This window comes from Humulus lupulus, chromosome 8 (genome assembly GCF_963169125.1).
Source record: "Humulus lupulus chromosome 8, drHumLupu1.1, whole genome shotgun sequence".
Classification (NCBI taxonomy): domain Eukaryota; kingdom Viridiplantae; phylum Streptophyta; class Magnoliopsida; order Rosales; family Cannabaceae; genus Humulus; species Humulus lupulus.
Window position 1 is genome coordinate 29,163,543 of NC_084800.1, and position 23,738 is coordinate 29,187,280.

At 40.5% G+C, this 23,738-nt stretch overlaps 3 protein-coding genes across 5 annotated transcripts; 1 reads left to right on the plus strand and 2 right to left on the minus strand.

Annotated features, from left to right (window-relative positions):
• Positions 1-576: 576 nt before the first annotated feature.
• Positions 577-11,036, plus strand: LOC133795212 (polygalacturonase). Its single transcript, XM_062232669.1, has 5 exons — positions 577-756; positions 9,087-9,113; positions 9,688-10,044; positions 10,151-10,440; positions 10,568-11,036. Exons 1-5 carry the CDS (start codon positions 577-579, stop codon positions 11,034-11,036), a joined length of 1,323 nt encoding a protein of 440 aa, XP_062088653.1.
• A 791-nt stretch (positions 11,037-11,827) lies between these two features.
• LOC133795213 (type I inositol polyphosphate 5-phosphatase 12-like) lies at positions 11,828-16,482 on the minus strand. Its single transcript, XM_062232670.1, has 11 exons — positions 15,499-16,482; positions 15,143-15,395; positions 14,180-14,993; positions 13,965-14,089; positions 13,789-13,873; positions 13,504-13,669; positions 13,361-13,401; positions 12,996-13,263; positions 12,756-12,879; positions 12,305-12,662; positions 11,828-12,217 (listed from the first exon to the last, which is right to left on the minus strand). Exons 1-11 carry the CDS (start codon positions 16,394-16,396, stop codon positions 11,828-11,830), a joined length of 3,522 nt encoding a protein of 1,173 aa, XP_062088654.1. The 5' UTR covers positions 16,397-16,482.
• A 3,758-nt stretch (positions 16,483-20,240) lies between these two features.
• LOC133796584 (uncharacterized) lies at positions 20,241-23,610 on the minus strand. 3 transcript variants are annotated; one of them, XM_062234161.1, is made up of 6 exons: positions 23,282-23,610; positions 22,211-22,405; positions 21,784-21,900; positions 21,403-21,552; positions 20,937-20,995; positions 20,241-20,553 (listed from the first exon to the last, which is right to left on the minus strand). In XM_062234161.1, the coding sequence occupies exons 2-6, from the start codon at positions 22,361-22,363 to the stop codon at positions 20,418-20,420; spliced, it is 615 nt and encodes a 204-aa protein (XP_062090145.1). In that variant the 5' UTR covers positions 22,364-22,405; positions 23,282-23,610; the 3' UTR covers positions 20,241-20,417. The 3 variants fall into 3 exon arrangements, with proteins under 3 accessions (XP_062090145.1, XP_062090146.1, XP_062090144.1); XM_062234162.1 differs by having other exon boundaries at positions 22,211-22,432; XM_062234160.1 differs by having other exon boundaries at positions 23,319-23,609.
• Positions 23,611-23,738: the final 128 nt, after the last annotated feature.

Here is a 23,738-nt window from a genome sequence, read left to right on the forward strand (position 1 = left end):
TTCGGCGAAAGTCATCAAGGAGGCATACCGGCGAGACCAGTCAGAGGCCCACCAAAAAGAATCGAACCGAAGATCCTCCAAGGGACGCACCTACTGGGAAAACTTCCGCCCATCCTCCGAATCATACGGAGAAACAGACTCCTTCTGCCACGCTAAAACCTCCGGCTGCGCCTACCGGAGAGCAAATTACTCGGGAAGAAGCTCTCGGGGCCAAAATCTTGAGCCGCACTCTGCGATCAGCTAAGGATCGCCTTGTACACATTGGCAAGAACGACCGTGTCAAGGACGCAATGGTTGAGGCTGAAAGCATGTCTGTCAACATGATCCTAAACAGGGCCCTGAATGAAATTTCCAGTGTAAGTACTCCCTTGTCTCTCAAGCCTTGGTCCTTTATTCTTCGCAATAGGCTTTAACTTTTTCCTTTGTTCACAGGCCTTGCTGTCTGCTACCACTGCTCGTACCCGTGCCCAGGCTTCCATCGATCAGGCTAAGGCAAAGGCCATTGAGGGGTATCAGGTGAAGGCAGTCGAAGAGCTTTCGGCTGCAGAGGCTAGGCACGCCAAGGAGTTGGAGGCAATGGCTCGAGAGAGGGACGCTGCAGTGACTAAGCTGTCGGAAGTTGAAGCTACAAAGGAAGCTGCAATAAAGTCGAGGCAGCAGTATCGAGACTCCAGCGTAACCCATCTTCGCGAAATCATAAGGTTGGAAGGGCTGCTAAAGTCTAAGGACGAGGCCACTGCCACTCTTGAAGGCAAAGTGAATCAGCTGGAGCTTGACAACTCCAAAAATCTGGAGATGTACAAGAGGACGACGCTCCGATGTTTCTACAACTTCTGGAAACACAATCAGGGTGCCGACTTCAGCTATCTTTCTGAAGACGTTAGGACTGCCGAGCTGGCGCGCTGTGCTGCCCAACTGGCTGAAGAGGAGGCAAGAGCGAGGGTTCCTGCTTCCCCAAGCCTGGCTGGTGCTGAAGAAGAGGTTGTTGCTGAGGATGCTGTCACCCAGAATGCTGCTAAGGACCCTCCGGCCCCAGATGCCTCTTAAACTTTTCCATTATTTTTCTTTCTTTCTGGCTACACGACCCACGGGTCATGATGTAAAGACAATATTTTCTTTTTGAATTTACTGCACGGGCAGTAAATCTTTTCTTTTACTTGAATAGTTACATCCAAGCAGTGATGCTTGCGGTGTAAAAGATTGCATGATGCTATAATATTTTTATTTATTATAACATTTATCCGTATGACCGAACTTAGCATAGTACTTTGGCATGATTTAACAAAACATAAATTTTGAAAAATACTCTAAGTACTCTAGCATGCTTTCACTCATTTTGTTCATGTGTTTACATACCTTGCGGGTATGCTTTGCTATCGATGTGCCTTATATGCCCCCCAAGTGATCGAGGAGCTTTAGGTCCTTGGTCACTTGCCTTGACCATGACCTGTTCGAACATTCTTGTTCGTGTGCAAAAATGATACTTGTAATACAGCAAAACAACACACGTAATGAACAAATACTTGTAAATGTAAATTTACAAAGGTTGGCAAGAATGACTGGATGCACACAGTCCCTTATAATCTCGTATTAAAAATGGACTAAACATGTCTTTACGAGTGATTCTGGAATAGAATGTTACATATACGAGCGATTAGTCATATAGCGTGGCTAACCCTCTTTGCTAAACTTGTAAAAAGAGAAAATTATTACAAGCCAGTCCTTTAAAAAGGGATGTTTATTGATAATACTTGCGCAGGTGTTCTCCATTCCAATAACGTGGAACGAGATCTCCGTTTAAGCGTGCAAGTTTGTAGGTGCCTGGATGAGGGACTTCTTCAATCTGGTAAGGTCCTTCCCAATTAGGTCCGAGCACTCCAGCAGTAGGGTTGCGGGTATTTAAGAAAACTCGTCGTAGCACCAAATCTCCGACGTTGAATTTTCTTTCTTTAACTTTGGAGTTAAAGTACCGGGTGACTTTTTGTTGGTATGCAGCGACTCGGAGTTGGGCCTTCTCCCGTATCTCGTCAATCGAGTTTAGGGATTCCATCATTAGTTGGCTGTTCTGATCCTGGTCGTATGTTAGACGTCGATGTGAGGGGGGATCTAACTCGACAGGTAACATAGCCTCATATCCATAGGATAAGGAAAATGGGGTATGCCTTGTCGCAGTTCGGTGAGACGTTCTATTCGACCAGAGGACTTCAGGTAGCTGCTCCGGCCATGCTCCTTTAGCTTCCTCAAGCCTTTTCTTCAGGGTGTCTTTAAGAGTTTTATTCACGGCTTCGACCTGCCCATTCGCCTGAGGGTGTGCAACTGAAGAAAAGCTTTTAATGACTCCATGTCTTTCGCAGAAATAGGTGAATAAGTCGCTATCAAACTGAGTCCCATTGTCTGAAACTATCTTTCTAGGAAAATCGTATCGACAGACGATGTTCTTGATAACAAAGTCGAGAACTTTTTTGGTCGTGATGGTAGCGAGCGGTTCAGCTTCGGCCCATTTGGTGAAGTAATCAACTGCCACAACTACGTATTTTACTCCGCCTTTTCCTGTAGGTAGGGACCCAATCAAATCTATTCCCCCACACTGCAAAAGGCCATGGACTTTGCATTTGTTTCAATTCGTTTGGAGCCGCTCGTGGAATCTTCGAGAACCTTTGACACTTATCGCACCTTCGTACAAACTCCATCGAATCCTCGTTCATAGTTGGCCAGAAGTACCATTGCCTTAGGATCTTTTTTGCCAAACTCTGCCCCCCAGCGTGATCTCCGCAGAAGCCTTCATGCACCTATTTCATGAGTTCCCTAGCTTTTTCTAGTGTAACGCACCTTAGTAATGGCATTGAATATCCTCTTCGGTACATTACACTGTCGACCAGTATGTATCTAGCAGCTCGCCTTTGCAGAGTTCTAGCTTTGTTCCTATCTGTTGGCAGCGTACCATTCATCAAATACTCCAAGAAAGGCACCATCCACGTATCCTCCATCTGAATCTCCATACTGGATTCTGCGGCTTGTATGCTCGGCTTACTCAGTCTTTCTACTGGCACGATGTTCAAGGTGTCAGCATCCTTTGCGCTCGCGAGTTTGGCTAAGGCATCTGCGTTTGAATTCTGATCTCGCGGGATTTGCTGGAGGGTGTACTTCGTGAACTGGGCTAGTAAGTCTTTTTTCTTATTTAAGTAGGCCGCAATTTTCAAGCCTCGGGCTTGGTATTCTCCCAGGACCTGATTCACCACCAGCTGTGAATCACTGTAGATATCAAGCGTCTTTATACTCATATCCTTTGCCATTCTCAATCCAGTGAGGAGTGCTTCGTATTCCACTTCATTATTTGATGCAGTAAAGTTGAACTTGATGGCGCATTGAAATCGATACCCTTCCGGCATTATCAATATCACTCCCGCTTCAGCGTGGGATTCGTTGGATGAACCATCCGTGAATAGTTTCCACGAGGGAGTTTTGTCTTGAGGCACGGGCACTTCAGGCTGTTCGCATTGCTCGCTGTCTGGAAGTTCGGTGAACTCCGCAATAAGGTCGGCCAAAACTTGTCCCTTGACTGCTGCTCGCGGTGAATAAGTTATATCGAACTGTCCCAGTTCGACTGCCCATTTTAATAATCGCCCAGCCGCTTCCGGTTTTTGGAGGACTTGCCGAAGGGGCTGGTCAGTTAGAACTGTAATGGAATGGGCCTGAAAGTAGGGGCGTAACTTCCTAGAGGCCAGGATCAAGCAATATGCTAACCTCTATATTGGTGGATATCTTAATTCTACCCCAATCAGTCCCTTGTTGACATAGTAGACTGCTTTCTGTATGCCTTCCTCCTCTCGTACTAACACCGCGCTGGCAACAACTTCATTAATCGCCAGATAAATAAACAAAGTTTCTCCTTCGATCGACTTTGATAAGATGGGAGGCTGTGCCATATGAGCCTTCAAGGCCTGGAATGCTTGCTCGCAGTCTCCTGTCCATTCAAACTTCTTGTTTCCTCTAAGTAGATTAGAAAAGGGAACACACTTGTCTGTTGATTTCGAAATGAATCTACTTAGGGCTGCAATCCTCCCGGTCAAACTTTGTACATCTTTGATCCTTTCTGGAGACTTCATGTCAATCAGGGCTTTTATCTTGTCGGGGTTGGCCTCGATTCCTCTTGAATTTACGATAAACCCTAAAACTTCCCTGATCCAACTCCAAAGGAACATTTGAGGGGATTTAATTTCATTTGGTACTTGTTTAGTACACTAAAGCATTCTTGTAAATCCCTTACATGCCCTTCTGCCTTTTTAGACTTTACCAGCATGTCATCCACATATACCTCCATGTTTACACCGATTTGCTCCTTAAACATGTGGTTGACTAGCCGTTGGTAAGTCGCACCTGCGTTTTTCAGCCCGAAGGGCATTACCTTGTAACAATATAAGCCTGTATCGGTCTGAAAGCTAGTGTGATCCTCGTCAGGGGGATGCATGCTAATCTGGTTGTAGCCTGAATATGCATCCATGAACGAGAGGATCTCGTATCCTGCAGTTGCATCGACCAGCTGATCGATCCTTGGGAGTGGGAAGCAGTCTTTTGGGCAGGCTTTATTGAGGTTTGTAAAATCCACACAGGTCCGCCACTTGCCGTTAGGCTTGGGAACTAGTACCGGATTGGAGACCCACGATGGATAAAATGCCACCCGAATGAACCCATTCTCTTTTAGTCTTTCGACTTCTTCTTTTAAGGCCATTGATCTATCTTTATCGAGTAGCCTTCTTTTCTGTTGCACAGGTGGAAAGGTCTTGTCTATATTCAGGATATGGTTGATTACTGCAGGATCTATCCCAGCCATGTCTTTATGGGACCAGGCGAAAACCTCCTGGTTCTTTTGCAAAAATTCCACCAGGGCGTTCTTCGTGGTAGGCTCTAAGTTTTTCCCAACCTTTATGACTCTGGTCGGGTCTTTCTCGTCGAGTTGGACCTCCTCCAGGCCCTCGACAGGTCCAACAATTTCTTCAAAATCCCCAAAGCGAGGATCTAAATCTCTATCCTCACTTTGGGCAACACCCTATTTGGTGACTTCATCACCGGATTGGGTTTGCGTATCAACTGCCATCTGCAACCTATCTAAGGTAGTGCTCTTCGGTGTTCCACTCTTCGCCTTCGTGATTGAGGCGTTGTAGCACTCCCTGGCTTCCCTTTGGTTCCCCAACAAATGTCCTACCCCTGCGTCTATTGGGAACTTCATGGCTAGGTGCCACAAAGAGATGACGGCCCGTAGATCAACCAGTATGGGCCTTCCAATAACGGCGTTGTACGCCGAAGGACAATCGACCACTACAAAAGTGGCGAGTAATGTCCTTGTTGCAGGCGTTGTACCCATCGTTACTGGGAGTTTGATCAATCTGGCTGGGGCGAGTCCTTCTCCAGAGAAGCCGTATATCGTTTGATTGCAGGGCTCCAAGTCCTTCACGGACAATTTCATGCGTTCCAGTGTTGATTTATACAGGATATTCACTGAACTTCCTGTATCGATCAGTACCCTCTTCACCATCATGTTTGCCATCTGGATGTCCACGACCAGCGGATCGGAATGTGGGAACCTGACATGCTGGGCGTCGCCATCAGAGAAGGTTATCTCTCCTTCTTCTGACCGAGCCTTCTTTGGTGCGCGGTCCTCCACAGTCATCATCTCGATGTCCTGGTCGTGGCGCAGAGTCCGAGCATATCGTTCTCTGGCCTTTCCGCTATTTCCCACGAGGTGCGGTCCTCCACAGATGGTTAAGAGTGTTCAAGTCACGGGGGCAGGCTGTAAGGGTGGCGAGCGCTGGCGCGTGGGCGCTTGCTCGTTACCTCCCGGAGCTTCTCGTTGGGGATTTCCCGAGGCCCGTACGTACTTTCTCAATTGTCCTTGTCTAATAAGGAACTCGATTTCATCTTTCAACTGGTTGCATTCATTAGTGTCATGTCCGTAGTCGTTATGGTAACGACAGAACTTGGTGGTGTCCCTTTTCGAAATATCCTTTCGAATGGGGCCAGGTTTTTTGTAAGGCACACTAGAGCTTGTGGCCTGATAAACCTCCCTCTGAGACTCAACGAGGGCAGTGTAGTTAGTGAACCGCGGTTCATAACGATTACCCTTGGCTCGTTTGTTGTCGGAGGTGGAAGGCTCGTTATACGGCCGTTTCCCACCATTCTTGCCATGGTCGTTACCGTTCCCGTTGCCCTTGCCGTTGCCATTAGGTTTGGACCCATTAGCGGCTTTGGCGGGTTCGGAAGCCTTCTTATCCTTGCCTGAGGGCTTTCCATCATCGGCAATGGCTTCTTCGAGCTTGATGTAGCGATCAGCCCGATCCAAAAATTCTTGGGTAGTTCTCACTCCTTCCTTTCGAAGACTTTTCCAGAGGGGAGAACGACGTTTAACTCCTGCAGTTATGGCCATCATTTTTCCTTCGTCCCCGACCGTTTTCGCTCCAGCTGCTACTCGCATAAAACGCTGGATGTAGTCCTTCACTGACTCCCCATCCTGTTGGCAAATTTCAACCAACTGGTTTGCCTCGGTCGGATGCACACGACCTACGTAGAACTGTCCGTAGAACTCCCTTACGAACATTTCCCAGGAAACTATGCTTGCAGGAGGGAACTTAAAAAACCATTCCTGCGTTGCTTCAAAAAGTGTTGCAGGGAAGATCCTGCACCGAGCGTCTTCGGACACTTTCTGAATGTCCATCTGAATTTCAAATTTGTTGACATGGGACACTGGGTCCCCATATTCGTCAAATTTTGGGAGTGTAGGCATTTTGAACTTGCTGGCAGTTTCAAAATTAGCTATCCTTTGTACGAAAGGAGTGCCTTTCCTCCTATCGTGGTCGATGTAAGAAGTTCTTCCCCCGACTAGCTGCTGCACTGCCTGGTTGAGGGCGTCTATCTGGGCTTGTACAGCGGCAGGAATCGCTGTGGCCTCTGTCGCTGGGGGGCTTTCTCGCCATGCCGCTCACGGCGATCGTTGAGTACATCTCTTAGGTCCTCGTCTCTTCTCCACTGCTCGCTACCTCCGAGCCGGTTGAAGACATTATTTTGTCTGGGTTGCCCCCCAGCGTCCCGTTTGTTGGGTTGTTCATCTTGAGGTACCTGGCTCCTGCCTTTACCTCTTTCTTCGCCTCTCTCACCGGCATTTCCCTTCCCTGAGTCGGCCTCATTATATCCGTGGCCATCTCTGAACCTCGACTGGCTATGGTGGGATCGACTGTTACCTCTATTCCCGTCTCTAGTTGAAACGTCCCGAGCGTTAGAGGGTGGCCTGCGCTGGTCGTGATGTCCCCATGCACTATCATGCCGTAAGGGACCCCGGACCGCAGAGCCTAACTCTGAGTCTCTCCTGTTACCAGGAGGGTGCTGACCTCTGTTCGGCAGGTTTGGCCCATCATCCCTACGGCGTCTAGGACTGCGAGGCTGATGCTCGGCCCTATTCTGCCTCTGTTGTGGGGGGTTACCCCGAGCAGCTTGGGATGGTGGCTGCGCCTCAGGATCCAATGGGACATCGTCACGAGGCATCTGAGGCTGCTCGGGCCTCTGCGGACTTGAAGGTTGGATCGGTGGGCTAGGATTGGGACCCCTCTGAGGTGGCCCATTAGCAGGTTGGTCAGGCTGCGAAGCAGGTACAGCCTGATTTCTAGCCAGTTGCAAGGCTGCCTCGAGGGCTGCCATGGCTTCGCTCTGGCTGCGGTCCACCTCCGCCTGCCTTTCACTCAATTCCGCGCGCTGCCGTTCAATCTCTTGCTGCTGCCGTGCCCAAGGTACTTTTCAACGTTGCATCATCCATTTCCTCCTCCTCAAAATCCAGCTGTGGCTCATCCTCTGCCATGTTTGCAGGAGGAGGAGGAGGAGGTGGCGGGTTCGACGGTGCAGCGGCGGCCGCTTGTCCAGTTTTCTTTCCAGCTTTCGCCATTAGTTTTCTCAACAACGATAAATCAAGCTCTCAATGAAAGCACAAGAATGTTGACCCAAGATTTGGCCAACTGACACGGAGTCAGAATATGCTTGATATGAATGAATATGATGAGAAGAACGTAATGACAAAAGTAAATAAGACACAGTATTTTATAGTGGTTCGGCCCCAAGATCTGGTAATGACCTACGTCCACTTAGACTGATATTGATCTAAGGGTCAAAGGAGTGATCAAAGAACAAGGGTTCAATGAGTTTCACTTACCTCTGAAGAACAATACAATACTGCTAGGAGAATTGCTATAGTCTCAAATAATTCAAAAGCCAAAAAGTCGAAAAGGTCCCCTTCCTTGAGCTATATTTTGCTATTTATAGGCTCAAGGGGGGTTACAAAAGATTGTTACATATATCCTCTCCTGAATAATCGAGTATCCAGGAGATTGTGTGAGATAAATTCGAGATTCACAAAGATCTTCCCATAAATGTTGCTTTGTACGCGGAACTATCGAACAGACTGGTCGCAGGTAAGACTGGTCGCAGGTAAGACTGGGCCGCACTGCTTCTAATGTGTCTTCTGGTCGATACTCTAACAGAACGTTTCCAGGTGTTAGACACGTATCCAGGGATCACTTGCCACGTCATCAATGCTAATTTTTTGGATAACATATATAATCCTAATTGTTTACTAATAATATTAATATGAATTCCAGCTGCTGGTGCTGCTATATGTATAATGTATAATATATATATATATATATTTCTGGTGGCATGTTACGTTATATCCAGAATCTCCTTCATCAATTAATTAATTTATTATAAATAATCCTCTCACTTATAGCTAATTTAAGGTGCAAGTAAGTCTCTCTCTAAAGTAAAATATAATATAATAAATATTGATTAATGGATACAATCATATGTGAACCGTTATTACAGTTTGTTGAAGTACATGCACATATAACATGCGTGGCCTATTAATTATTAGCTTGGAGTTCGGCGACCATCCCGGCTGCAACTTCTCCGCCTTTCCTCCACGTTGTCACGTGACGTGCTAATTAAGTACCTTCATTCATTCATTCATTCATCATCTTATAAATGAATTAATTATTTTTATTTACAGAGAAATCATAAAAATATAAAACAACTTATCACATGGGCTTGAGTTGTACTACTTATCACATGCGAATGCAGTATATGTCTCCGTACATATCATAATTCCTATTCCAATCCACATGTATCTATCTTACCCCACATCACGCCTATACTATACTATATGTTATATATATATATATACATTTATTCTAATTATTATTACTATTATTATTATTATTGCTTATTAATTAATTCATCTTTAAATTAACAAAGAAACCTAACCAAACACATATATGCATTCATATTATTCCCAACTCAATTAATAGCCTCACTCATCTACGATACCTAAGCTAACTGTGTCTAACCTGTTGTTCAACAATTCCATGTATTTATATATATATCTATAAATATATATATATATATTTATATATACCTTCTAATAAGCTAACTGTCTCCATATACTGCACTGCGTCTGCTTGGATATATATTCCAAGTAACAACTAGCTATCCATACATATACACTCGTTCTCTGCCTATATATCTTGATCTCAATCAATGGAAAAGCTTAATAATAATAAGGTTATTGTTTGGCTTTGGCTTTGGGTGCTTGTGATATTCACAGTGGTGCTAGTATCAGCCAATGCAGCAGCCTCTTCCAGTACTAATAATAAGGTGAACGTGATCCGTTACGGTGCAAAAGCAGACGGCAAGACAGACTCAACGAAGGCATTCCTCAAGGCATGGACAGCCGCGTGCGGATTAGCCAGGGCGTCCACCATGTACGTTCCCAAGGGGAGGTTCTTGCTCAATGCTATAGTGTTCAGAGGGCCTTGCAGAAACAGAGTCACTGTTCAGATAGATGGCACCCTTGTGGCTCCCTCAAACTACTGGGGTCTGGGGAATTCAGGCTACTGGATCTTGTTCATCAAAGTCAACCGACTTTCGGTGTCGGGGGGCACCATAGATGCCAAGGGCGCTGCCTTTTGGGCTTGCAGGAGATCTGGCAAGAGATGTCCTGTGGGAGCAAGGGTACGTACGTATATACATATATATTATATAATGTGCTGTTACTTATTATATATATATATATATATATCATGAGTATGTGGTTAATTATGGGTGCAATTGCATGCAGTCAATCACGTTCAATTGGGTGAACGACGCGGTGATCAGCGGCCTAACATCGATCAACAGTCAGCAAACTCATTTCGTAATAAACAGCTGCAATAACGTGGTGGTCCGAAATCTTAGGCTGATAGCGCCTGATCAAAGCCCCAACACCGACGGCATCCATGTGCAGGGCTCCACTGGTGTCACCATCGCCGGTGCAACCTTACGCACCGGAGATGATTGCATCTCCATTGGCCCTGCCACCAAAAATTTGCATATGACCAACATCAACTGCGGCCCTGGCCACGGAGTCAGGTAGCTCCATGTAGCTAGCTAGAGTACTTAATAATCTGTATACATATATAATAATATTTCTCATCTGAGGATCTGTATATATGTTCATCATGAAGGATTCATATAATATATATAATAACTGTTGCAGCATTGGGAGTCTAGGGAAGGACCAGATGGAAGGAGGGGTTGAAAATGTGACGCTGACAAACGCTGTATTCACAGGATCAGACAACGGGGTGAGAATCAAGTCGTGGGCAAGACCCAGCAATGGTTTTGTGAGGAATATTGTGTTCCAGAATCTGATCATGAACAAAGTTAAGAACCCAATCATCATAGATCAGAACTACTGCCCCAGTAACAAGGGGTGTCCAAGGCAGAGTTCGGGAGTGAAGATCAGCGAAGTGAGCTACAGAAACATAAGAGGAACGTCTGCGACAAAAGAGGTGGTGAGATTCGATTGCAGCGCCAGCAACCCATGCAGAGGAATCAGATTGCACAACATCAACCTCACTTTTCTCCTTAATAATAACGTCCCTGCCACTGCCATTTCCTCCTGCAAAAACATCGCCGGAACTACCACGGGAGTCCTCATTCCCCGCGCATGCATCCCAAGATGATCATACATATATATTCCATAGACGACTACTATAAACGTACTTATATTATTACATACTCCCATCCTTATGGAAGGCGCTGTTATAAAAGGTTTCCATGATTGGGGTGTACTTTGGTTGTAATATTGTTATATGTAATTCACACACATATATATAGTTAATAGTACAGCTAGTACGGTGCCGCTTAGCATTTCTATGTAATATAGTGTTTGACAGAGTCAGTCACAGATGGACGTACTGATCATCTCATCTTATGAATATTAATAATTTAATAAAGAAAGAAAGACGATGGAATTAATAATTGGACACGTAGAAATAAGGTTGTAGCTCAGAGTGTGGTTACTACTATATAGAGTTATTAATTATATGTTTCGATTTCCCTAAAAAATATTATTTGTTTCAATATCTCCAAGTCTCACTTAAAATACCATCTTTGTAGTTGGTATATTTCAGAAGAGTGTAGAGTTCTAGAATACACACTAGTATAATTTCCTGCTCTGAAATTCTTTTTATTTTTTTAGGAAAAAAACTATTGTATTTAGGTAATTATTAAATGTTACAATCACTTTCGTCTTGTGTTCCATTTCTACAACTGTGGATGAATAGTCTCTTCAAATGAATATATATATATATAGGAAAACAAATGAAAGTAGAAAAGCTTTATATCATATTATAGATGTATATATAATATAGGGGCGTGAAGATGTTCTGTCAAGAAAAGTCTGTACATCAAAGTCAAAGAAGATGAAGAAAATGCCTAAGATTACGAGTAGTGTGAGTGTGGCCATATGCATCTACAACTGCTTCAAATTGTCAGTCTTGGGTTCTACCTTCAATGATGATGATGATGATGGTTTGTCAGTAGCATCACAGCAGGAACTGTTGGGTTGCCGAGATTCGGCCATTTGGAAGGAACTCTTTTTGGAGCTGGTGGATAATTTAGAGTCAAGGCGTAGTGTCTTGGAGGAGAAACAATGGCGCACACATATTTGGTGACTGTTTGTTCCGGAGGAACAATTGCCTTGCACATTCACTGCCAGAATAACTTCCTTGTCTCGTGTGTCCTCTGACCACCAATTCTGTGGAATGCCGTCCACAAACTCTTCCAGGGTGTGAAGCTCTTCATGGCGGATTGAGACCTCCACCGCTTGCTCAGGTTTGATCATGCCTGCTGCTGGGGTAACCTGATTAATCATAATGAAACAAACTAGTTAATTAGAGTGATGTGCTAGGAATGAATGGAGGGAGAGGATTCATGCAACAGTAAATACCTCCAGCCATCGTGGAAAGCCGAATGAGCCTCTTGGTTGATACTCAGCCTCTTCTTCTTCCTTGATAGTGCTCTGACCTTCACAAACGATTCTAAATATGGCTATATCATTGGCACTGTCATTGGAGATCCGTATATTAAACGTGTCCTGATTTTGGAGGACTATGCTGTTAGTGCTCACACTTGTTTCTGGAACATAACACAACTCTTGGAGCATCGACTGGATCTTCTCGTTAGATTTGTAAATTGTTCCAAACTCCTTTCTCCTCACTGATCTGTCAACATGGGAGATTTGAACGTTGAATTTACACCGCACAGGCTTGTGATCGCTATCAGTCACATCCATGCATGCCTCGTACCTGTTAAGAGAAAAGAGGTGCACCAAGCTCTTAAGGCCATGTTGAAAAATAAGAGAAAACACATAAAAGATCAACTGCTAGCACATTACATACTGCAAAATTGATGCCACTACAGGACACTCTAGACCGCACTCAAACACTGCAGCCGGTCGACTGTCGCGATATATTATTCTGTCGCACCATGCAGGAATTCGTTTTTTCTCGCCAGAATCATAACCTGAAAGAAGACAAGGGAATTATCTTATTGAAAACCAAAGTGCTCCTATCAGATGTCAATACCAGATCATATTGAGTAGTCCAATTATCTCCAAAGTCTTACTCTTTCTTTCTTACCTGATAAACCTGCTTGGTGCCTTTCAAACTTGTAAGTGGGAGGGAATTTTATCAGTGCCTCACGCATCCCTTGGAAAACTTTACCAGCTTTCATCTCTGCCCTGAGCTGATCCTTTTCTCTGAGCCAATCAAAGCATCTCTGGGAAACGAAGTCCCTGGCTTCATCGTAAGATATGCCAAAAAGCCTGTAATTGAAATCACCCAAGAATACAACCATATCTGCTTCTGCTAGTTCAGGCCTTGCTTCTTCAGAGTTGCCACCCATAGCCTATATCACCAAAGAATAAGGCCCTTATTTGATTGTTAAGACGATACGAATAAATGTATGTTTAAGTGATCAGAAGAGGAGTCGTAGAAGCCCTTACGTTTGTTCCACGCATCATATGAGAACCAGTCGAGACTCCAGCTGCAACAGAGAGTAGCCATGGGAAGCCAGAAGAATAAAGGAGCCATGATAAATATGTGGACAAGGCAAGAGACAAACACAAAAGTAGGAGCTGCACCATACCAGCTGAATTATGAAGGAAATATGATGATCGGTTGAAGACCATGTTGCGATAAATGTGATCGAAATCAGCATTCCGGCGATTGACAGCTTCCAAATGTGCAGCCAGGTGACAGTTCACAAAACACATTATCCGGTCGTAAACTCTGATCTTCAAACCTACACCTCCCTGCTTGGACATTTCTAGGCCAGCTCAATCAATATGGTTGTTTCATTTTACTATGGAAACAGAACAGACTGATTGGTAATGCTATTGCTGACTAAGTAAAGAAGGAAGATTGTACAAACCTTATTACCAATAGCACGGCCAAAGCCACATGGAACTGCTCCAGCGTCGATATCCCCAACATGCGTTCTAAGATTCTTTCTTACCCTAAATATTAAGTGTCATCTCTCACAGAATGAGACTTTCAGCATACAAAGATGGGAAGCTTAATTAGGGAAATTAAATCACCGTCACTGACCATAGAGATATGAGCAAGCCTGCCAGTTGCCTGGATCCCATGCGCTCAAACGTTTTTCCTTCATCCAATGCCTTCCCTATATTGTCTAGCCACCATTGTCCAACAGAACTTCCTTCAAGCCCTACCTACAAGTGGAATATAATAATAGAAAATGGTAAAAAAGGGAAAGAAATAATACTAACGCTGCAGACGCAAGTAAAAGAAAGGATGATTACAGTTTCTTTTGCCGCAGACATTGCAAGAAAGCCCGCCCCCATCTCTACTTCTTGCAATCCAATTACAACAATGCCAACATCTGGCACTGCAGAGCCCAACCATGACATAAGTGCGTCATGAGAAGCTCTCCCTTGACCAACATTCCATGTGCCAACCAAAAGTCTAACATTGTCTCTTCTGGTATACATCTTTTCTTTTGCAGCCAATTCTGAACGCAATACGTTGTCGATAGGCCCCGGAGATGTGATGTTCCAACCCCGAATACCACCATGAGTAGCCAAGCTAAAAACATGGCCATTTCCAACAGCCAATTTAATTACAGGACTGCTGTGAGCCACCCACCCTGCAATCAAATTTCCTTCTAAATCCAACACCTGAATAATGCCACTGACATACCCCACATATAATCTCGTCCCGAAAGTGCAAAAGCATTGTACAGCACAAGGGTGATGGCTGAAATCTTGCACACGATTTCCATTGCCGTCCCATTGCACTAGCAAGCCATTTGTACATCCACTCCATATCATGCCATCCGCGGTAATCACTAGAGCTTCTGTTCTCTTGGCATCTTCTACAAATGCCCCTGCGCCTCTGGTTGCAACTCGCCGAACGACATCTGCAGCTCCCATTATAGCATTACGCGAGCGTTGTAAAAAGCCCCCGGATTTCTCCTTTTTTGATGTAGAAACAAATTTTACCTTCATCTCATCTTCTACAGCTGCCTGATCTTGCTGGACTGAGGAAATGTCAACTCGATTCTCGATCTGCCCTTCTATGTTGAACACTTTAACAAGCTCCCTTGAACGAGCATCCCTGTGGAAACACCATCTTTTGGAACATTAGATGCACCTTACCTTTCCTTTACAAAGTAATATATAAAGAAGAAAAATGGTACGTTCTCCTTCCTGCTTAACATAAAATGAAGAAAAAATGCACGCAAAAGCAACAAGTGTGTATCGTACCACAATGAGAATGACAGAGATCCAGCGCACCAGACTTTAGCTCTAGTCTTATCGTATAACAAACACTTGACATCTTGGGAAGATAAGTTACAAACACCATTCACTGTGACCTGGCTTCTAAGGTCGATGAATGACCTCTCCACCAACAAAGCAGCCATGTATCTTTCCTCTGGTTTTAGAGAAAGAGATTTTTCTATAGATTCCCATGGCCAGATCCTAATAACACCTCCTTCAGAACCGGACCACAGATCACCTGGATCGATCAAAAAGTAACATAATATATAATAAAATGCAGCATGTGAGAAGAACTAGCTAATATAATTATATAAGCTAGGGTGGGTGATGGATCATCTCACCATGAAATGTCATAGCCAAGGCAAGAACAGGGCCACGGTGTGCCTGCCAGGCAAGGCCTTCCTTAAAAGGGGTTGCATCCAAAGGTTGATCGGCTCTCCAAGACCTAATCTTTCCATCCTTATGCCCACTCCAAACGAGCCTATTGCCATTGTCGGCCATCAAACACAAGATGGGAGAGGTGTTGGCTGATTCTTGGTATGGCGCTGCATCTTCGTCGCCTCTCAAGACCCTGCCACCGAGGCCGCAGCCAGGTTCATAAGCATCCTTGAAATGACAGACCCGCAACCCACTCTCCTGACCTGCCCACAGCTGCGTCTCCGAGCAAGCAATGTTCCTCAGGAACTTTCCCACTTGGGTTTCCCTCAGGGGATGCGGGCGCAGCTCCAAGCATGGCGGCCTGCCGGGGTGGACAGCGGCGCGGCCGGGTACTTTGAAAATGCCGGTACCACCACCGTTGCCGATGAACTCGGGCAGGGGCTGACAGTGCCGGGGATCCTCGGAGGGGAGCTCGGCACAGAGGTTCTGATCGAGTCTCTGGTGGGTGGTGGAAGAATAAGGAAAGAAGTCGTCATCGGATGAGTCGTAGGCGATGACTTGGGGCATCTGGGTATCGTCGAGGCTGTGGTTACGTTGTTGGTGGTTGCGTTTGGGAGCGGGAGCGGAGGTGGTTCGGAGCTGCTGGCTGTAAGATTGGGACTTGCGGGGTGGAGGGACACTACTTAGACCGGCGAGTGCCTCCCTTTCGTCGTCTTCTATTCGCAGTTCGTCCATGGATGGAAGAGAAGAGAAGTTTTTACAGAGTTTTGTTTTAATTTTGTTTTGAGGAAAGAAGAGATAGATGATGATAGGAAGAAGAGAAAGAGAAGGAAAAAGAAAGGGATGATGATCCGCATGCATTGCAGTACTTGCAGCTTACGTTGTTCACTTCACGTACCAAATATATTCCTATTACATAGTACCACCATACACGTACGTACCTCATCCCCTGAGGATGAGGATCCTCTTCCTCTGCTCTGTCCATACTATTACTCGGTATATAAACTCTACTCTCTTTTGTTTATTCCACCTTACTTAAATTATATATCATAAATAATACAATTATTTGATTCTAATAAGTGTACTTTTATTTCCACGGTAACTTAATCTCCTTTGCCAATTTAATTAAATGACAATAATATAATGATTCTGTTTTTGAATCTTTTAAACAAATAGAAATATTATTTTATTTTGGTTTCTTTATTTTTAAAATAAAAAATAAAAATATGTTCGGTAAGTATTTTTGTTTTTTGTTTTTAAATACAAAAAATAATAAATAGTTTTGATAACTTTTATTTTTATTTTTTGTTTAACAATATGAGGTGTTGATTTGAAAAATAAAAAAAAAGTTTAAAACTATTTAAAAAAAAATTGAAAGTAAAAAAATTTTAATTAAAATTTTTAAAAAAATAATAAATAAAAATAAAGTTATCAAACACGTTAATTAATTAAATAAAAAATTATTTTTTTAATTATTATCAAACTACATCAATATTGTTTAAATTACGAAAACAAAACAAAAGTTAGTCTCAATAAGGAAAAAGTGGAGTAATTAAGCAAAAGAAAAGAAAATATTTGGAAAAAGTTTTCGACCGTCTTCATCTTCTTATTTTTTTTCAGCAATAAGATAAATTCATTTAAAATAATTATAATGTCTTACAACGAGAGAATTCTTCTAACCCAACAAATTATTCATCCACCTAAAGAGAATTCTTCAAACCAAACAAATTTTTTATCTATGACGATGAACATAAATCAAGGATATACTCTTAGAAAATTGGACAATAAACTTGCAATATCATCTACCAAAGACAAAGAACAAGTAAAAAATTCTAATCCAGCACCACCATTAAAGATAATACAAATCCTTAAATTCTTATTCTTCTTGTATAGCATCCAGATTCGTTAATCTACAAAAAAGATGAATAAAAATATATTTAGAAAAAATAATAATAATAATTAAAAGCACTATTCAACTAAGTTTAAGCAATTGCAATAAAAGAAAGACAATAAAAATATTCTTATGAATTAGAAAAAACAAATTTATAAAGACTAAACTTATGAAATAAAAAGAAACAAGAAAAAAAAATCTTATATGTGTAGGTCATGAAAATGTCCCCTTTATCTCGATTTTATATTGATGCCTCAATAAAAAAGAGTCCAATAACTAAAACTAGAAATTACAACCATCTTTCAAAATCAAACTCTTTCCAGTAACTTACAATAACAACTCATAATAACAAAACTTATAATAATTAATAACTCCAATAACTTTGAATAACAACAATAAATATTATATAACATAACAAAACAAAACAGAGAACTAGATTTAATCGCTGGTAAATCAAACTTAATTAGTTAGCAAGTTTTTGCTGCCAATGACAGATAGAACCATAGTTGAGTTCTTGCAAAATAAATTAAAAATGTGTCTTGATTCTTCTTGCACCCAAACTGATAATATCATAGCCAACTGTCCAATCATAAAAAACCTGAAGGCATTGGCTAACAAAAATGTCAATATCACAATAAATATAATTATCAAATGAAGTGATTAAGGAAACCATATAAGAGCAGTTATATTCCATCAAACCTATGAAGAAAAAAAACAAGAATTGAGAATAAAAATGTACATACAAAGTTAAATTGATATACATATAAGAAAACCAAAATTTAAGACTATTAATATATATCTTATATCATCTTCTAAACTATGTTGACATGTTATCAAGATTCAAAACATATTTTCTGATGGTCAAACTATATATATAGAAGACTTTCTAATGGTTAATACCCATAAATGAGTACTAATAATTATGATGATGTGGTAATATAGTGACTTGGTATAACAAGTCATCATCATGTAAATATTTTTTTTCTACATTAATTTTGAATTTAATTTTTTTTTTGTCATAATTAATAGTGTTTCCAACCAATAAAAAACACTAGTTATATTTAGAAATTAACATATATTTAAAAAATAAAAAAATTACAATATTTTATTTTCATAATAAATACACTTTTCATTAGGTAACATATTAATTAACAACTATAAATATAGATGATTAATCGTTATATAATAATTAATATTAAAGTAACCATATAAGGTTAGTAACTATTAAGAATGCAATTATAGCTGAGAAATTTGTATGATTGATAAAGTAGATATTAGATGTAATCTCATAAAAATAAGATAATAGAGTACATGAAAAATACCAGAATTTTCACAATACAATAGTACCATTAATTCGCACCATCATTAAGTAAAGTAAAAGATCTATTAAAAAACAACCGCATATATAAATCACCATAGAAAACATAATACAAAAAATAAATACACCTGTCAGGATTTCAACGTCAACAATAATAATACCAATAGCAAAACTCTTTCAAAGAATACTTGAATTAAGTGAAAAGAATACTTGAATTAATTACTTAATTACATTATATATTTCATAATCATATCACTTTTTCAAGCAAATTTTCCATGCGCTGAGCCAGGACTAAAATATGTATATATATATATATATAGAATGTATATAAGTATATAAACAAAAAGAGGGACAATTTGATCCATAAATAAAAGACTGAAAGGATACTGAAATTAACTGTCATTGTCAACCACACAAAAGTGGAATTAAAGGAAAATTCAGTAAAACAATACACACTAGCTTTGATCGTATTCACAATAGCACATAATTTTTTAAAATATTTTGATCGTTTTTAGATCAAGATAAATCGAATATAAGAAAAATGGAAATTAAAATCCCGAAAGAAAATCAATTAAAACTTATAAATAAATATGTATAAAACTTATCTTTAGTAAGTATAAAAGAGGACAAAGAATCATATATGAATTATTTGTGATTTAAGAACCTATAATGGTTATTGTGTTCGATAGTTACCGTAGACCAACCACCGATAGTGTACCATACTGGAAAGCACCGATACTTAACACCGAAATCCCAGTCAATCTCGCTCGCAAGGATATCTCTAATCCAAAACTTGAGTTTTACAACTGTTAATAACCATTAGAGAACAAATTCTCAGATCAGAGTAAGAAAACCAAATCTCACCGATGGCAACCCAGTGAACCTCGACCACAATGGTGCCTGCATGAGGGCTTGATCGGGACCAGGTAAAGGTTGATGTTGCTATTAATAAAAGTAAAGGAAAAGTGGATCTGATCTGGGAATGGTGCTAAGGGATGTCTTCTTCTTTTTATTAGTTTGTGTAGTAATAATAATAAACAATAAGAGTTGTTTCCAAGTTTCATTTTAAGATGATTAAAAAAAACAACATTAGTTGCTCTTGTCTCATGTATTACAAGGTGTAAAATCATAATTGAGTTTGTGAGAATTATCTGGTGTTGGTTCAAAATCTCATCCTGTACAACACCCGAACGGATAGACAGAAATAGTTACTTGGCGCAATCCAAACTTATGCCAAAATTAGAGACTGATTGGTGCCATATACTAAACTTTTGATATTCAACATTTCAATAATTGAATACTATCTACCACTACTACCATTTTCGTATTCCAATTTATTCATTTTACAAAGATTTCTTTAAAATAGAAATACAGAAAAGTTAATAATAATTTTTTAAAAAAATTAAAAAGAATTCTTTAAATCTTGCACATACTCTGATCTTTGGGACAGGCACTCGTGCAGTGTCCATTTTATGGTTGAACTGGAACGTACAATATCAATCAAATCTCCTTACCAAAGGAGTACTGTGGAGCAATTGGCCCCCTTCCTTGCCAATATAATAATCAAATCTACAAAAAACAAGAAAGCCAGGCAATTTGTCCTCGCCCCATCTAATTTACAGACAAAAATAAGTAGCTCCCTCTAATGTATGCACATGAAAGAATTTATGGAGTTAATCTAGGTAGAATAAAGTCACAATTTTTCGCAGATTCTTCGCCTCTTGACAAGTTTCCATGAGCAGTCGACTATCATGAAAGGCAAAGCAAATCACTTGCTGTACTTGTGAAATGATGTCCATATTGCATAGTCTGCACTAGTTTCACCACACAATAATTAATACTCAATTATTATATCCATATAAGCATCAACCAAAATTCCTCTTCTTACTAAAAATGAAATTTAAATGCATAGCCCACTACACAACACTACACAGAGTGGCAAGCAATTCAACCACTTTTAATAGTTAACCAGACATCAAACTAGGTTGACACGATTTCTACTACCCTGTCCATTGACTAGTGGATAGGGGTGCTAAAGTCGGCATACAGGTTTCTTTCAATAGACGTGGAAATTTAGAAAGACCTTAGTAAAGCAGAGAGTCATATGTTTTCCACCCGACTACATTACACCAAATCATACTGGTTATCCCTAAAAAAAACACTGACTATATAAAGTGAAGTTGAGAAAGAACCTGCTCGCTTCAATCAAGGGCAAATGATCATTGTAAGGCTTCTCTATCACATTCTTCACCTGCATTTAGAAATGAACAATAATACAATTGTAAATGGTTTTCTTCTTGGTGACAGACCAAACCATGCCTTATTAAGTTAATCCCTATACATACAATTGTAAATAGACTAGCACAACAAGTCTATTGATTTGTAAATATTCATTGTTCTGGTCTGTTTCCTGGTTCTTTGGTATTTATAGAATATAGGTATGCTCTATAAGCTCAACTAGTTAATTCATTATAAGCAATAAGTTAACTTTGGCTGGGAAACAAAACAAAAGATAAATCAAGCTCAATAAAATTCCAACTGAACCAGACATATTCAGTAATTACCATCTTTGATTGCATATAAACTATCAGAGTTCCACCAAGTAAAACCATTAACTAAAAGATATGAAGTAGAAGAGAGTAAATTCATTTTTCTTACTTTGGACAACAATTCCTGGCTCTCAGGCGGTTGCTTTTTCAAGCTCTGAGGCAATATTACTGTTAGTAGCTCTGGTTTTTCTGCTCTTAAAGCACCCCTTATAACAGCTGCATTAGTGCCAGATGCTCCTGATGTATATATGTGATTCTTCTGCAAATAATAGTGTGATACCCAAGCATTAGGAATATTAAGGGAACAACACAAACATATTTACATCCACATGCATATGGTCAGGTAAAGCATCACTGAGCATCTGACATGCTCAGTATAAATATTGATTATTCAGCGAGTAATAGTGTTGTGCAAGACTACAAGGAACATTAGGGGAAATACTATAAAATTATAGTATCACATAAGATACATGAAATCAGGAGCTCTTACAGTTATAACCATTGCATAGCTAAGAATCTCAATAAGTTCTTGGTGCATGAATCCCATATTCCGTGTTCCAAAAAATCCAATAGCTCTAGGTCCTTGCTGCTGAATGGCTAATAATTCCTGAAAGATTAAAAAAAAACTTCAAGTTCTAAAGTTGTTCCTATTTTTCAAAAAGAAATACAATTTAAATATTTTATTGACACAGAAGAGAGATATTGAAAAGCCCAAGTTGTAATAGATATATGGATCCAAACATGGTTCAATCAGCAAATGTTTATTCAATCATCTTTACTTTTTTACATACACAACTAATCATGATGTATCTACTATTGCTTCTTATAAAACTAAGGGTGCTCATACCGTGGGGGAGGCAAAGCATGATTATAGAAAAGACTTAAAAGGCAGTAGTGAAACTAGCAACATGAATTACCTGTAGATAATCGACATCAGGAGCAGGTTTAAATTCTGATACTAAAACAGCTCCTGATCCTTCAACAACTGATTGCGCTTGGGTTGGGATTTGACTGCCGACTTCTTCATCAGAACCGAACATGCGCACATCATTCTTCTCTTCATATGTCATATCTTGTGAATCTATATCTCTTCTAGCATGTCTGCGTAGCCACTATACCAGTACAGAAAAAGAGAGCCCCTGGTAGTAAATCATTAGTGAAAACCAACCGCCCACAAAATGTGGTGATCATACAAGTTCAAGCTCTAGTAAAATTAAATATTTTTCTCCATTGAAAAAAAAAAAAAAAAAGCTTCTTATTGATCAGTACTCAGTAGTGGACCTTATGATAACAAATTAGTTTACTTAACTAAGTTATAAAACGATGAAAGCTTCCTTTAAACAGCTATGAAAACGTATTTGTACAGATTTACAGGGAGGGTTGAAGATTGAAGTGATGTAGATGGGTAAAAAAACTTATATTAATAATTAATCATCACTAGCACCTTAGTACTAACAAATAGGTCTGTTAACATAGATACATACATCTCTGTTTTATCATCCAATCTGTAACAAAGGGAAAGTTCAACTATGCGCATCATAAATATGTAATAAAGATATAGTTTCTTGACTTGAGTGCTGTGCAACTGTCTTGAATTAGTTAAAGTCAAATTTAGTATGAAAACAACTTTGGTGATCAAATCCCACCCCTTACATGTAAAATTAGATAGACCTAAACGAAACGGCGAAAGAGTTCATAGCTGTTGGAACCAGAGCTTTGGAAGAAAAAGAAGAAAAAAAAGCATAATTTGCAAACAAATGTGGTCCTCTTACAATGATATTTTGTTTTACTTGTCCCGGAAAAAGAGAAAGGCAGATGAATATAACTCATTGACGCACAGTTACTTACATATTTTGTAAATAAAATTACAGGAAATTACACAGACGAATCTAAGTTCAAAAGGCAAAATCCTTGCGTTTTTTCTTTAAATAACTAAAGAAGAAAAGCAAGTAAAGAAGTAAGTAAAAATATATGAAATGATTGCATACATGGTTGTATATCGGAGAGAGAGAGAGAGGGAGATACCGTCCTCGGGGAGATATGGGGCGGCTTCTTCCTGGGTGGAATAGATGAGTAAGATGAGAAAGAGAAAATGAAATTAGGGCAAAGAGAGTGAAAGGGTCTGGAGGATTTGGTAAAAAAATCAGAGGAAGAAGGAGACGTAGATGAGAAAGCAATAATGGAGGAAGTGGTGGCGTTGGCGGTGGCCGTGGCCGGGGTCATAGGCATGAATAGCCTCAACATTCTTCTTTTCTTTTCTTCTTCTTCGACTTTCTATCTCTCTTATCGGCAGCCTTTTCTTTTTCTTTTATATGTATATACTTTTAACAAATAGTGTATTGTACTAAAGCCAGAAAGAATATATTTTATTTACGCTTCTTACCCTACACTTTTTTGTTGAACTTTTTCAACTTCATATTAATTGACTAAATTATGATAATAATA

Coding starts and splice junctions, on each gene's coding strand:
- LOC133795212 (XM_062232669.1), top strand. CDS start 577: ATGGCTCGAGAGAGGGACGCTGCAGTGACTAAGCTGTCGGAAGTTGAA. Junction 9,114..9,687: donor ACTTATCACATGCGAATGCA/GTATATGTCTCC, acceptor ACTAATAATAAG/GTGAACGTGATCCGTTACGG. Junction 10,045..10,150: donor GATGTCCTGTGGGAGCAAGG/GTACGTACGTAT, acceptor AATTGCATGCAG/TCAATCACGTTCAATTGGGT.
- LOC133796584 (XM_062234160.1), bottom strand. CDS start 23,537: ATGTTGAGGCTATTCATGCCTATGACCCCGGCCACGGCCACCGCCAAC. Junction 22,406..23,318: donor CCCATATCTCCCCGAGGACG/GTATCTCCCTCT, acceptor GTACTGGTATAG/TGGCTACGCAGACATGCTAG. Junction 20,554..20,936: donor CCCTTGATTGAAGCGAGCAG/GTTCTTTCTCAA, acceptor AAACTAGTGCAG/ACTATGCAATATGGACATCA.
- LOC133795213 (XM_062232670.1), bottom strand. CDS start 16,396: ATGCATGCGGATCATCATCCCTTTCTTTTTCCTTCTCTTTCTCTTCTT. Junction 15,396..15,498: donor CTTGGCTATGACATTTCATG/GTGAGATGATCC, acceptor TGATCGATCCAG/GTGATCTGTGGTCCGGTTCT. Junction 13,264..13,360: donor ATATGATGCGTGGAACAAAC/GTAAGGGCTTCT, acceptor TTGGTGATATAG/GCTATGGGTGGCAACTCTGA.